General features: G+C 52.9%; 1 protein-coding gene across 1 annotated transcript; it reads left to right on the forward strand.

Annotated features, from left to right (window-relative positions):
* Positions 1–3,911: 3,911 nt before the first annotated feature.
* Positions 3,912–11,374, forward strand: NCLIV_011990 (putative T-cell immunomodulatory protein; the record flags this gene model as incomplete). Its single annotated transcript, XM_003880716.1, has 8 exons — positions 3,912–7,565; positions 7,921–8,152; positions 8,343–8,429; positions 9,127–9,252; positions 9,438–9,523; positions 9,926–10,027; positions 10,525–10,644; positions 11,225–11,374. 8 exons carry the CDS (start codon positions 3,912–3,914, stop codon positions 11,372–11,374), a joined length of 4,557 nt encoding a protein of 1,518 aa, XP_003880765.1.
* Between the last annotated feature and the right edge of the window lie 2,233 nt (positions 11,375–13,607).

Consider the following 13,607-nt stretch of genomic DNA (forward strand, 5'->3'; position numbering starts at 1 on the left):
AATGCAGAACGCATGAGAACACCGATTAGGAGAGCGCGCTCGGGTCGAGCCTGCGACTAGTGGACGACGAGACAAAGCGGTTCTCCGCGAAGTCACCGTGTACACGTATACACGTGTATGTGTATAATATGTCCATTTACCCTGTACATCCTTTCATAGTCCGCATCCGTTTCTCCGCATATGCCGGCCTGTGCTTGTGCACGTTCATTTTTATGAGATTTGTTTCTCGTTTCTCTGGGGGGAGGTTTGCGTACGAGAGGAAGTGCGAGAGGCTAGAGCTTCATCTCGTGCACGCCCCTGTGTTGAGTGCCGGGTGCATGCGTTTCCCGGTCGCAGTTCGCGCCAATGGTCGTGCGCGAAGAAGGCTCTTCCTCGGTTTCTCCGGTGTACCAGTCCATGGGGGGCGCGCAGCGTGTGCGGGGCGTGCGGACGCTGGCCGTGTCTCCGTTGAGTGTGTCGCAGATGTGTGAACCGTTCCGACCTGCGACTAGAGAAAACAGAGGGGACCCGGAAGCGTGCAGACGCGTCGAGAGAGCGAAAACGGGTCTCGAAAACGCTCGCGTTCTTGTCAAAGGGGCAACGAAGACAGCTGCGAGAGGCTTGCCCCTGCAACGGTTGGCGGGATATGTGGAGAAAGTGCGGGTGTGCGGCGCCTTTCCCCGAAACCCTCTAGAGGGGAGCTTCGTGTCTGAGTCGAACGGCCGGTCCTCATCTCTGAATCTCTTTCTCCCGTTCGTTTTTCACGAAGACGCGATGCCTCCGCTCTTCGTGTGTGACTACGGCGTCAATCCAAAAAAAACGACACACTCAAGAGGCACTCGAGGCAGGTGCATGACATTTGTCTCATTTTGCCTCGTGTGAAGAGCGATTGTGTGTCAAGCCTCTTGTTCGACGTTTCTCCTGCTTTGTAAACGCGGACTGTCTTCAGAGACATTGGACAAACTGGACGCGAATCCCAAAGCCTCACACACTCACACAAAAAGAACCCCGCAGCTCGAGTTCGGGATGCACGTTTTGCGGACTGGGACGCAGCGGAGGATGTTCGCGTCTTTGCTTCGCGTCAGACGGATGTCTCTTTTTGCGCCGGAGGCGCGTTGCGCTTCTCCAAAAGGCACGTAGAGACGTCTACGAAAACAGCGCGGAGAGCGTTTTGGTCGTCTGTGCGAGACACACGGTTCGAGAATCACACGGGAAGGATGCCTTCTTACAGGGCAATCCCTTATCTTTTCGCTCGTCCTGCTGTGTCTGCAGCGCCTTGAAACTGCAACAGCCTTCTCTCTTTGGTTCTCTTCCTTGCTGTCTCTCTGAGAGGCCTGCTGCACGCCTCTGCGACCCTCTGTCTTCCTCCACAGACATATATATATATATATATATATATATATATATATATATTGTGTATGCACATACACGAATGCATCCAGAAGATGTGAGTGGATACGGCTCGTATCGTGTTCATATCTCTATAAATAAACTCGCATGTACGAAGCGGTGGATAGAGATCGGGAGAGACGGACAGTGGAGCATGTGACGGCGGACTCTCGGCATCCGTAAGCCGACGCACAGGGAAGGCGAATCGATAAAGAGAGACGCTACGCGGTACCGGCGGACCTCGATGCTCAGGTGTAAGACTCTGGTGTTCTTTCCCCATTTTGGACTGCGTTTCGATTCGCAACTCAGCAGTTTGGTAAAGGCGCACGCGCTGAAAGCACAGACTCCCAGGCGTTCCAACTCGGCTTCCTTGTTTATGTTTACCTCGTCCGTTTCCGCACTTTCGATCTCCCTCCTTCAACGACAAAGGTGGATGCAGTTTATTGTTTGCCAACGGAGAGCCGCGACCCGGGGGCGCACCGCGGTCGAGGTAACCCCCGAAAGTGAGAGGCTCCCAAGGCGCACATTCACTGTCGAGTTCTCGACGCTTTTGAAACGGAGAAGCACTGCAAACGTTTGCGGTGTCTGCGTCTGCCCCGAGGGAGTCCGGTGTGCACGGGTCAGAGTTTCTCTGCTGTTTCTAGCCACGGCGTTTGTCGGACACAGACTGTGCGGAGCCACGAGAACAAACGTCTTCCGGAAGGGCCCGGAGTGCGCGGCAGAAAAGTGTAAATCTGCCGCGCACGCTGAGGAATCGTCCTGTGTGCATCGCGGGACGCCTTGCGCTTGAGGAAACAGACAACTGCAAGAAAGGGAGGCCACTTTACTTCTCGAGTCCAGAGAAGTCTCTCTGAAACGCGACAGGTTGTTTTTCTAGGGCGCCCTGTGTCGTTCCTCAACGGCGACAGGACGCGTGCGACAGAGGCTATATAGGGAATGCGGTGTGGTCCACAGCTAACGAAATCTCCCCAAATTGGAAAGCCGTGTCCTCTCTGCATTTATCGAGGGTCGTGTGACCCCTGAAAAGGTGCGCGGAGCGAGCTTTCCCTTCCGGATGTCCAGAAATCGCCCTCACCGGCACACCACCCAATTAAAAGAAATATGTATATCCATATATACAAATATATAAATATATATATATATATATATATCAGGTTATGTTTCCGCTTTTCGCCATATCCCAGAGCAAAAAGTTCTAGAACGACGTCCAACTATACACAGATATATGCAGATGTACAGATATAAACAGCCATCCAAATACTTGTCTGAATATCTGTGTATGCGATGCGCCGGATACGCTGCCATCGCTGTTTGGTGTCTTGAGAGGCGAATGGAGCAGCGGGAGGACCGAGAGGGCGTGCGAGAGAGAAGGCCGTGTGGAGAGCGGAGGAGAAATGAGGAGTACAGAAAACAAAAAAAAGCGAAATAAAAGAGAGCTGAAGAACAGAAGAAGGACGAGGCTTCCCTTGATTTTCGTTTTTGTTTCACGCTCGCGCTATCCCCGAGCTCCTCTACACACACCCGCCCTTGTTGCATGCATACTCCTCGCTATTTCACTCTTTTCTCGTTTTTTCGCGAAAAACGCTTGCTTCACCGTGTACGTACGTGTCTCTCCTCGTCTCGTTTTCTGTGCACGGACGTCTTCTTTTGTTTTATGTCTTCACCTCAAGTACGGAAGAGGATGCAGTTGCTGTCTGATCCGTCTTGCTTTCCTCCCTTCTCTGCTATCCTCATCGATTTGTCTGTGTCTCGCGCTGTACTTCTTTCTCTCCCTTCTCTTTCTCCTTCCTTCTCTGTCTCCTCTTCCGTTCCCTTTCGCTCTCGCCATCGTCTCTTCCTCTGAACTTCTTCTCTTTTGTCCCGTTCTCTTTTTCGAGTCCCTGCCTTTAGCCCACGAGCTGGGGCACCTGTCGCCCGTACTGCAGCAAACCTGTCGTGTCTACGCGTTTTTCTTTTTTGGTTGTGCAGTGACCGCTCTTCTGCGAGACTCTCGTTGCGCTCCTGTCCCGAATTTCGTCTTTCAACTCTTCGAAACAACGTAAGAGCGCACCTCTTGCTGCCACAAGTGGATAGAGGAGAGGTTCCCCATGCTTCTCTGGTTTTGTCTTTTCGGTTTTTCTGCGGCCCAAAATACGTTTTTCGTTACCTGGCCTCCCCTCCATTTGCACGGGTGAAATGGACGACTGGAACGCTGCCGGGCGCGCATCGATGACCCGGGATACAGCCGCGAGGAGACACTGAGTGCCTTACACTCGCCTTTTCCTTTTTGTTCGTTGACACGTGTCGGTTTTTTCCGTATTTCCACCACTTTTCCGCTTCCTTGGAAACGTCCACCGTCTACGACATCTTTGCCCTGTCCTTTCCCGTCTTCGTCTAAAACGCGAGCTTGCATGCACACGTTTTCAGCGTGTCTCAGATGTACGTAGACGTTTGAGTCTCGGCGCAGGAGGTGAAGGTTGTTCTTCCTCGAGAGCCGAAGGCTGCCTCCTTTCTTTTCTGTCGTCTCTTCGCATCCCCCTTTGGTTCCCGTTACTTTTGCTCGCATGCGTTCGCGGCGGCGAGCAGGCGGAGGGGAGGAAGCAGACGGGCGGGTGCCTCAGTCAGCGCGCCGATCTCTCTGTTCGCCTTCTCGTCCTTCGCCCCTTCCTGCGTCTCCTTTCCCCGCACTGGCTAAGAAGGACGCGATCTTCTGCCCCTCTGTAGCCGTCGGAGACGTCGCCATGACGGCGCGTTTGTCTCCGGTAGCTCCCACTGCGCACTCGTTTGCCTCTTCTCGTTCCTCATCTGCTTTTCGGTGCGCCACGTCTCCCGGTCTCGGTCCTGCCTCGCCCGCCTCTTCGCCTTCGTTGTCTTCGCTCCCGTCTTCGTCTTCCGTCTCCTTTGTCTCGCCCTCGTCCTCTGCTGCGACGCCTCCTCTGGGGGCCCTTCCGGGCGCGGAGACAGGCGTCTCCCGGATCGCGTCAGGACCTGCTGAGGGCGATGGTGGTGTGGGCTTCAGCACGCGGGAAAAAATGGATGGAGGAAGGGAGCGCGGGGCTTTGGAAGTCGGCGAGCGTCCGAAGCTGCCTCCTCTTCATCTTCTCGTGGCACCCAACAACTCGGTTTCCGGCCAAGCGGCTGCTGGCGCGCGAGGCGCAGAGGCGCAGAGTTCTTCTCGGGGCACACGCCTCCGCACCCACCGTTCTTTTGCATTGTTCCTCATCGTCCTCCTCTCCATCGTCCTTTTCATTTCCTTCGTCATCACTCCCTTCTCCTCCTTCCTTATCGACCTCTCTCTCCAGCGCCAGACTCCGCTCTCCTCTTTCTTCCCCCGGTTTCCCCGCGGCCAGGGCCCTCCTGAGGGCTCGCCGGCGTCTCTTGCTCCTTCCTTGTCCAGCCTCGAGAGGCGCGGAACGGCATCCAGCTCTCGGGCCTCAGGCGGCGAACGTGACGGGGAGCCGCGGGGCTCTGTGGTGGCCCGTCTCCCCCTTTCGCCTCCAAAGTCCCCGGCGCAACTTCGTCTTGAGCAAGCGCGGGCGCGGGGACACTCCGCCGCCGCCGCCTTCCCTGACGAGATTGCCTCCGAGGACCGCTCAAAGGCTCTTCCCCCGGGAAACGCGTCTCTCTCGAGTGCCGTGTTCTCCCACTTTGGATCACTGTCGATCTTTCCTTCGTTGTCTCCGCCACGCGCCTCAGAAAACGCCGCTGACCAGAAGCGCCCCCTAAAGCCAAGCGAAGGCGTTGGTACCCGAGATTACGGCGGCTCGACCGCCCCGGTGCCGTCGCCCCCGACCGCAGTCGGAGGAGGCGCAGGGGTTGGGGCTTCAAACCTGGACGCGGCTTCACGACCTCTCCTCACGCCGTTTCGGCCGGTCGGCTGGGGTGCGGAGAGAAAGGGGACAGCTGGGGCGCCGTCCTTGCAAGGCAGGGAGGCAGGGGCGCCTTCTGCGTCGCGCGACGCACGGGGCCCAGAAGGAGACACCTTCGCTCGCGGGTCGTCGCCTGCGGGCCTGTCTCCATCCACCGGGGGAGCCCCACGAAAGTGGACTGTGGGGCAGCAGGACGGGTGGCGAGGTGAGCTCGCTGAATTTGCAGACTACAACGGCGACTCCCATGCCGATATGATCTTTATCTCTCGGTCGAGTTCAGACAACAGACGAAACCCGTCCTTGCCTGCTCTCTCGTCTCTGTCTCCTTCGCCCCTGTCTGCGTCCTCTGGCTCGAGAAGCACCCCGCGGTCGACGGCATTCGCCTCCGTCTACACGTGGGACGCCGGCGCTGGGGTCTTTGCGTTTTTCACGAAAGCAGAGGTCCCGGAAAGCACCGAATCTCTCATTGCCCTCGACTGGAATGAAGACGGTCGCGCCGACCTTCTCGCCGTGTGCACGGTGGAGCCCCGCGCGGTCGCAGAGGCGCGCCTCGAGGCCAAGCGGCTTTTCCAGCGGCTGCAGGAAGAAGAGGAGTCGACAGGAGACGAAACGGGGGAGGGGAGGGCACGCCAGGGAGAGAAAAAGAGAGAAGAGAAGGGCAAGGTGGTGAAGAACGGCGAAGCGAACACGGGAGAAGGGGAAAGAAAGAACATCGATGCGGGTGCGTCGAGCGGGCCCTCGTTCTTCCGCTCCTGGTTTGAAAGCCCAACAGACGAGAGAGGAGAAAGGCGTGAAGACAGCGGGGAAGAGGGAGAGGGGAAAAACTATTACCTAGTCGCCTACGTGCAGAGATCGGACGGGAAACTGGAGAAAGCGTGGGACTCGATCACGGGAGTCGACCGGCTGCTCGAACGCCTCGAGCGACAGTGGACTGCCAGGCGGCGGATGGCCAGGGCGATAGAGGACAGAGAGAGGAGACGCAGAGAGGCCAGAAGCCAGAGAGGCACTCAGACCCGCATGCAGCGGCTGACTGTCTCCGTAGATCTTTCAGCGCCGCAGACCCCGGGCGAGGACGAGAAACGGGGGGAGCAAGCGGAAGCAGCAGGGGCGACCCCCGCATTGCCGAGAAGACGCCTAGCAGAGAAAGAGTGGGAAGGGATGACGACGGCACTGCCCGGAAGAAATGGGAACCAAACTACAGACCTGAGGAAGAGTGCGTCCTTGACCCGCTCCCACGCGCCGTCGTCGCACCCTCCTCGGCGTTCTACCGACCGAAACACCAGTCCAGACTTGCCGTCTGTGTCTTCAGTTTCGGAGGCGATGAATACTGCGGTCGAGAGAACTGGAGACATGGAGGAAGCAGAGCGGAAGGAAGATAAGGGTGAGAAGGAAAAAGAGAAGAGCAGCGAAAACGCGGGAGAACCGAAAGGTGGAAGGGGCAATGATGAACCTCTTGCATCTTCTTCCGGTGTGCAAGATGATGAACGCGAGAGAAAAGACGGTGAGAACTTCGCGTCCGGGACAGTGAACGCAGCAGGCGGAGAGGAGGAAGACGAAGAGGAGGACACGAGTTACGACGACTCCCTGTCTTTTTTCGAAGACGGCATTGTGATCCAAGGAGTCCGGGCGTGGAGCCGCTTCGAAAGGAGACCGGAGGCTTTGTCAGTTTCCCTCTCAGAAGAACGGCGCGCGTACTTGGAAAATCTCGCCCTTCTTCCGCTTCTTCGGTTTTCCTCCATCCACCCTCTCGTCGCGGATGTCACGATGGATGGGCGCCCAGACCTCATCGCTCAAACGCCCCTCTTACAGTCCCCATCCCCATTCTCTTCTTCGCCTCCGCGTTCTTATTCGTCTTCTTCCCCTTCTACCCGAGTTCGGCGTTTCGTTTGGATCGCCTGTTCGCGAGAGGAAGAAGCGACTGCCAGGGCGTCTTCGCGGAAAGTGTCGGGTAGCCCACGCCGACTCCCAGCAAGCGAAGAAACTGAGATGCGAGAGGTGAAATCGGGGAAAGCAGCGAAGGAGGAGAACGAAGAGACAGGGCCGGAAAGTCGAGAAGCGAGGGAGCGAGGAGCGCTCGAGGCAGGTTCAGAAGCGAGGAGAGAGCGAGAAGGCACGGACCGTGGATATAGGAGATACCCGAGCAATGAAGACGACGAGATAAACAGGGGCGAAAGCCGAAGACAGCAGGCGGAACAAGTTCCCTTCCAACCTATGCTGTGGCAGCGCTTGGACAAATGGATAGCGAACGCGGGAGAAGCGGAGGAGAAAAATCTCGTCGGGAAAATCGTCTCTCCTCATAGCAGCGCCTTCTTAGACCTTGACGGCGACTGCCGCCCCGATCTTGTGTTTGTAAGGAGGAACAGACCTTTTCCACGCTATCGCTTCTCGCCGTCGTTGTTGCAGTGGTGTTGTTCTCTGCGCTCTTCGAACTCTTCTCCCTGTTGTGGCCGTACGTGTTTCTCCCGCCATCTGATAGGAAAGACAAGTGAAGATGAGGATTCTGAGGATGAATTTGCCGTCTCCTTCGTAAATTCGCGTCGGTGATCGAAGTAGTCGCGCTAGGTTTCCTCCCCCTCATGTCTCCCCTTCGCCAGCGCCGGAGCAGCTGTGCATGTGCCTCTATCTCTATTTCTCTATGTCACCTTTCACTGGATAGCTTTCATCCCGAGCCTCGCGTTTTTCTCTTCTCTCTTTGTCCCGTCAGCAAGTCGAGTTTTCATCGCCACCTCCGCCGGCTTCCTCTTTTCTCTCACCCGCTTCAGCCGCTGCTTCCTCTTCAGCCTCTGCTTCTTCTTCCTCACGGTATCTTGAGGTTTGGGTCAGCCGCTTTGATGCGCAGGAGGGTCGTGCGCGTTACACTCTTGGTCACGACACCGCGTTCGTTCCGTTGCCCCGCAACGTCCGGCAAATTTCCTTTGCCGACTTCAACGCTGACGGTGAGGAAAGCAAAGAAAGCAGAGCGGAAGAAACGAGACGGCCGACGAGGGGGGGGGGAAAGGGAGGCCGAACTGGGCGGGGAAAGGACAGGCAAATGCCGAGGGTGGAGGTCACTTTCCTTTCAGAGGATTGTGGAGCGAAAGCCGACCGGGAGAACACGTTTTGCTTTGTTTTCATTTCTTCTTGCAGGGACGCTCGACCTCGTCATGCCGACCTGCGTCACTTCAGAGGAATGCAACGAATGCTGCGTAGAGGCAGATCGAATCGTCTTCGCGCGTAAGTCGGGAAATTCTGACGCGTAGGAAGAACAAAGAGTCTTCAAACACCGCTAAGAAACATATTCTATGTGCGCTCCATACCGGCATTCGTTTATTCACGCACACGTACATGAACTATGTGAATGTACATGCATATGTATAATATGTGTAATAAGTGCATGTGCACGTCACCATCTCTCGATGCGTGTCGCTGTACATCTGGGCCGTGGCAGATTTCCATATATAAAATCGCCGCTGTCCCAGGAGTCGTCTTCCGTTCACATGGCCTGACCTGGAAGTGTCTTCCGGTGCTTGCGCATTTGTGTGTTTGTGTGCACGCGTACGTATGCTTATACATGGTTTGCCTCCGTCCGCGCCATCGTCGTCGATGCTGTCTGTAAGGAACGATGCATACGTGTCTTGATATATATAGCTGTACATAGAGGAATATACGCATGCTTTTTGTATGCATTTGATGCGACACGCGTGGGGGACTGTCTGCGTAGAGGTCGATGTACATGCTTTCTCTGGTAGTGGAGAGGGAACTTGATTGTTTGTTGACATCCATCGATCCGCATATTTCTTATCGATTTTGCTCTGTTTCCTGGTGTTTCGTTTTCCCTGTCGCTCCCCTTCTTTCGGATGGCCACCTTTATGATGCACCGTGGCTGAGCACTTGTGTTTTTCAGTTTTCGTGTTCATTTGTCACTTTTTAGCAAACAGGCAGCCGGGATTGTGCCCGTCACTCTGGAGCTTCAGCAACCCTAATCGCGCCCCGTGCAAAGCGGCGTACAACCTCTGCAGCTTATCCGATTTTTTCTCCATTCCTCCGCTGAATGAAGGTTCGTTATCACCATTCGCCATCTTCTCGTATCGCCAGAGGCTTTCTTCCTCATTTGCAATACGCTTTTCCTTGCGCGTACTACCGCTTAGCAGAGCCGCACACGCCGCATGAAAAAAAGCACATGACTTCGGGTTTTTTCTCATGCTGTATTCTTCCGTGTTTCCTGATTCCCTTGTTTTGTAGCTGCTGGAGATTTTACTGTGGTCAACATCGACAGCGATCCCCACGTTCATTTCTACGGTGACCAAGATCACCCTCCCACTTTGCGGGTGAGAAATGGCGTCCTGTGAGAGCAGGAGATGAACGCGAAATCGGGATCCGACTGTACACACAAATGAATTAGAACACCCATATGCATGCATGCTTTCGGTTACCCTTGCTTGTGTTTTCGAGGAGTCATGACGAACCCAACCTCTCAAAAGAAAGGTACACGTGTGTGCGTAAGCAACTGTTCTAGAAACGCATCCGAGTATGCCGATTCTTCGTGATGTCCATGCCTGTCTAATGGTGGAGCTCTCTACTGTGGTATACATCCATACCTATGTCTATATATATAGTGGTGTGTAGATTTGTGAGTATCTGGTCATATAATGCATGTACATATATATATATATATGTATATATATGACTACTTGTGCTGCGTGCCTTGTGTATTCTCTTCTTTGCGTCAGGTCGGAGATTGGAATGGGGATGGATACCCCGACCTCGCCTTCGTTGCAGTTCGGAACGGGGGCTACAGAACAGCTCGGCTCTATTACAATGTCCCCGCTGAGGTACAAACCCTAAGCGTTGGATCGGGCATCGGTATCTTATGCACAAGCCGTGTCAACTTGTATGTATGTGTGTATGTTGGGAGGTATATGAGGTAGAGATACAGGTAGAGATACAGGTCAATAGATAGCTGTATATTTGCGGCAATGGAGAGGCACAGCATGTCTGTTCAGGAACAAGTCGGCAGCAAAACAGAAACCGCATCCGTCTAAATACACAAGTGCATGTATATCTGTATGTGAGCTCATGGGGGAGTACGGAAGTTTCGATATGTGCGTATGTGTGTATGTATCTATTTTCTGTAAAAGGGGGAAGGGAGAGTAAACTGTTTCTGCGTCAATGACCGAGGTACACAGTGGAGAGAAAGAATGATATATCGGTTCGTCTTTTGCATAAAGGCGGAGTTTTCTTGATGCATCTTTTCCGTTTTGTTTTTCTATTCTTCACAAGTAGTGAACCTCTGCACGCTGGATTTGAAACGAAATTGTTCTTCTGCCAGGGCAAGAGTGACTCGTCTCTCCGAACATTCGAACTCGCACACGACATTACACCTGACGAGGGAGGCGACGGCGTTTCTTTGCTCTTCGATCAAATGGCCTTCTTTGATCTTTTTGAAGACGTACGTCGTTTTGAAAAAAAGGAAGAGAGAAGTGGAAATAGAGAAAGAGGAAGAACTAGAAGGAGAAAGAGGAGAGGGAGTGAAATAGAGAGAGACCGTAATACAGAAAAAAGGGAGATAGCTGAAGAAACAGGCGGGGAGAGAGAAAGAGTGAACGGGCAAGAGATGGATAGAATAGAGAGACGTTGAGCGTGTCGTCCTGTCTCCGTCTTTGTCGTGTTTATGCGAGAAACAAAACCGAGAGAAGGAACTAAAAGGATAATAAGGCGAAGCTGAGACGATGCTCGCTTGTGTGGGCCATCTGTTTCTGTTTGGCGGACGGCTTTGTTTCTATCAAGGGTACGAAGACGTTTCTAGTGAGAGATGTCTCTGTTTTGTTCTTTTCAAGGAAGAATGGGGTTTCCGATAGAACGAGAGCGTTTGCTGCCTTTCTCTCACATAAGTCTCGATATCGTCAGTGTAGTTCTTCGTGAACACCTCGTTTCTCCTGCTGTTTGTTTTTGAGGAGTAGACAGACAACCCCCCGTTGTGTTTTTTAGGATTTTGCTTAACAGAAGTGACATGTGTTTCTTTTTCTCAGGGCAGCCTTGATGTCTTCTGCATGGGACAGCCTCAGCCCCCCTCGGCGTCTTCTTCTCCCTTCACCAGCAGTCGAGCTTTTCTACGCACACTGGACAGCGACTCGCGATTCCTCAAAGTCACGGCACTCAGCGGTATGTTCCTGTTTTAAATCCTCTCCCCATATAAACATCTTTGGCGTCCAGGTGACTGGACATCTGTGGTTACCTAAACAGTCACGGAGGCGTCTCATGTGCTGAATACACATATCTCTATTAGTATATATATGGCGACCGGGGCTTGCCCCCTGATAGTCGAAGTGCTCAGCAATAGGGTGGGTGTAAAATTTTTCTTCGGCATATATCATATGTCAGTGTCCCTTTATATTGGTACGTGTATATGTCTCTGTATCCACACAGATTTTGATTCGCTTTCCGGCTCCATATATACGTATATATAGGCATACTCATGCACGCAGATACTAATTTTGATATATATGTACATATGTTGCATGTCGTTCGTTTCAAGGCTATAGTTTGTAAGGTGCTGCGCCGATGGAAAGCTTCCCTTCTCTTTGGAGCATGTGCACGTGTATATTTTTTGTTCCTTTTCCCATCGCTTTTTTTTCGAAGCCGATAGCGGACGCGGCGGATGCGGTGGAGGGAGAAGCAGCGAGGCACTGTGGCGCAATGTCTTTGCCTTTTCGGGGGGCAAGATGGAAACCAGCGAGCAGGATAAAGGAGACGAAGGTGACAGTGCGTCCCTTCTTCAGCTGATAGTTCAAGACAACCTGCCGCCCTTTGGCATTGCATCACATGGTACGCGGCATTCAACAGGGGAGAAAGAGAACAAGACAGGGAAGGGAACAAGTGCACAAAAGGGATAGACAGCGGAGCAGAAATACAACAGCAGAGGAGACGAAAGGGAACAAGAGACGAAGGATAGAAAGGAGAAGAAAGATCCCAAGAGCATGGATAGGAACCGGGTTAAACAAAACAGCAGAGGCGAGGAAATGGAGCAAAGGAGAAAATACGGACAAGAAACGGCAACCCCCTCGCGACAGCACAAGAAAGCACATAAACGCGAACCAACGGGACGCAAGAGAGCGGACGTGAGAGAGCCAGCGGGCCACGGGGCGCATACCACAGAGGCAACACGAGAATAAGGGAGAATAACGAGACCAAGGCATAGCATAGGGCAAGTAGTAAGGAGACGAAGGTAAACACGAAAGAGAATATGGAGGGCAATGCAGGGAATAGGAGAGAGAATAAGGAGAACAAGGGGGGCATTATGAGAGAGACTAAGGACACCAAGAACGAACAAGAGAGAGAAGAAAAAGGAGACGCGGGAGAAAACGAGAGAGATGAAGAGGGAGATTAAGGAGAACAAGGCAGGGAGTATGCGGGAAAATAAGGAGACAAAGGAGAGCGAGAGAGAGAATAGGAAGACGAGGCAGAACAGAAAAGTGAACAAGAAAGAGAATTACGAGGCGGGGTAGAGTAAGAGGAAAGATAGGAGAGATAATAAGGAGAGAAAGGAATGGACGAGAGAGAATAGGGAGGTGAGGGAGAACAAGAGAGAGAATAAGGAGAAGAAGGGAGGGACTAAGAGCCAGAATAGAGAGAACAAGGGAGGGACAGGGAGCGAGAATGAAGAGACCAGGAAAGAACCAGAGAGAGGAGAAAAGGGGACGCGGGAGAAAACGAGAGATGAAGAGGGAGATTAAGGAGAACAAGGCAGGGAGTATGCGGAAAATAAGGAGATGAAGGAGAGCAAGAGATATAATTGGGAGACGAGGGAGAGTAAGAGAGAGAATAAGGGGACGAACGAGAGCAAGTGGATAATAGAGGGCAAAAGTAGACGAATGAATCGAAGATGGAGAATAAGGAGTGCGAGCAAGAGAACGGGAGTGAGAATAAGGAGACGAAGGGGAACACGAAACAAAACAACAGAGATATTTAGTAGACGCAGGAAATCCAGAGAGAAAATAAGAGAGGAAATACAAGGAGCAAAAGAGAAATAAGGACAAGGAAGAGAACAAAAGAGGGTAGTGAATCAAAGAAGAACTACGAGTAAATCAGGGACGGGACAAGGAAAAGGATGTAGAAGAAACAGTATAGGGGAAAGAAGAAGAAAGACCGCAAGTCATACGAAGGGGAGAAATAAGTGAGGAACGAGAATGCGTAAAGAGTGATACACGACGAGAGGAAGTGGAAGAAGACCGACAAGAAGTAAAGGAAACAATGAGGGAGAAAGTGAAGGGGAAACAGAGGGAAGCGAGATTCTTCTGAAAGCTCTGTTTCGTTGTTGATCAATTTCTGCTAATGTGCTGTTTCGTTTGTATTTGTTGAAAGTGGTGCGCCGGTGGATATCATCCCAGCTTTTCTTCAGAGTCGAGGCTTGTT

Source organism: Neospora caninum, chromosome IV (genome assembly GCF_000208865.1).
Source record: "Neospora caninum Liverpool complete genome, chromosome IV".
Classification (NCBI taxonomy): Eukaryota; Apicomplexa; class Conoidasida; order Eucoccidiorida; family Sarcocystidae; genus Neospora; species Neospora caninum.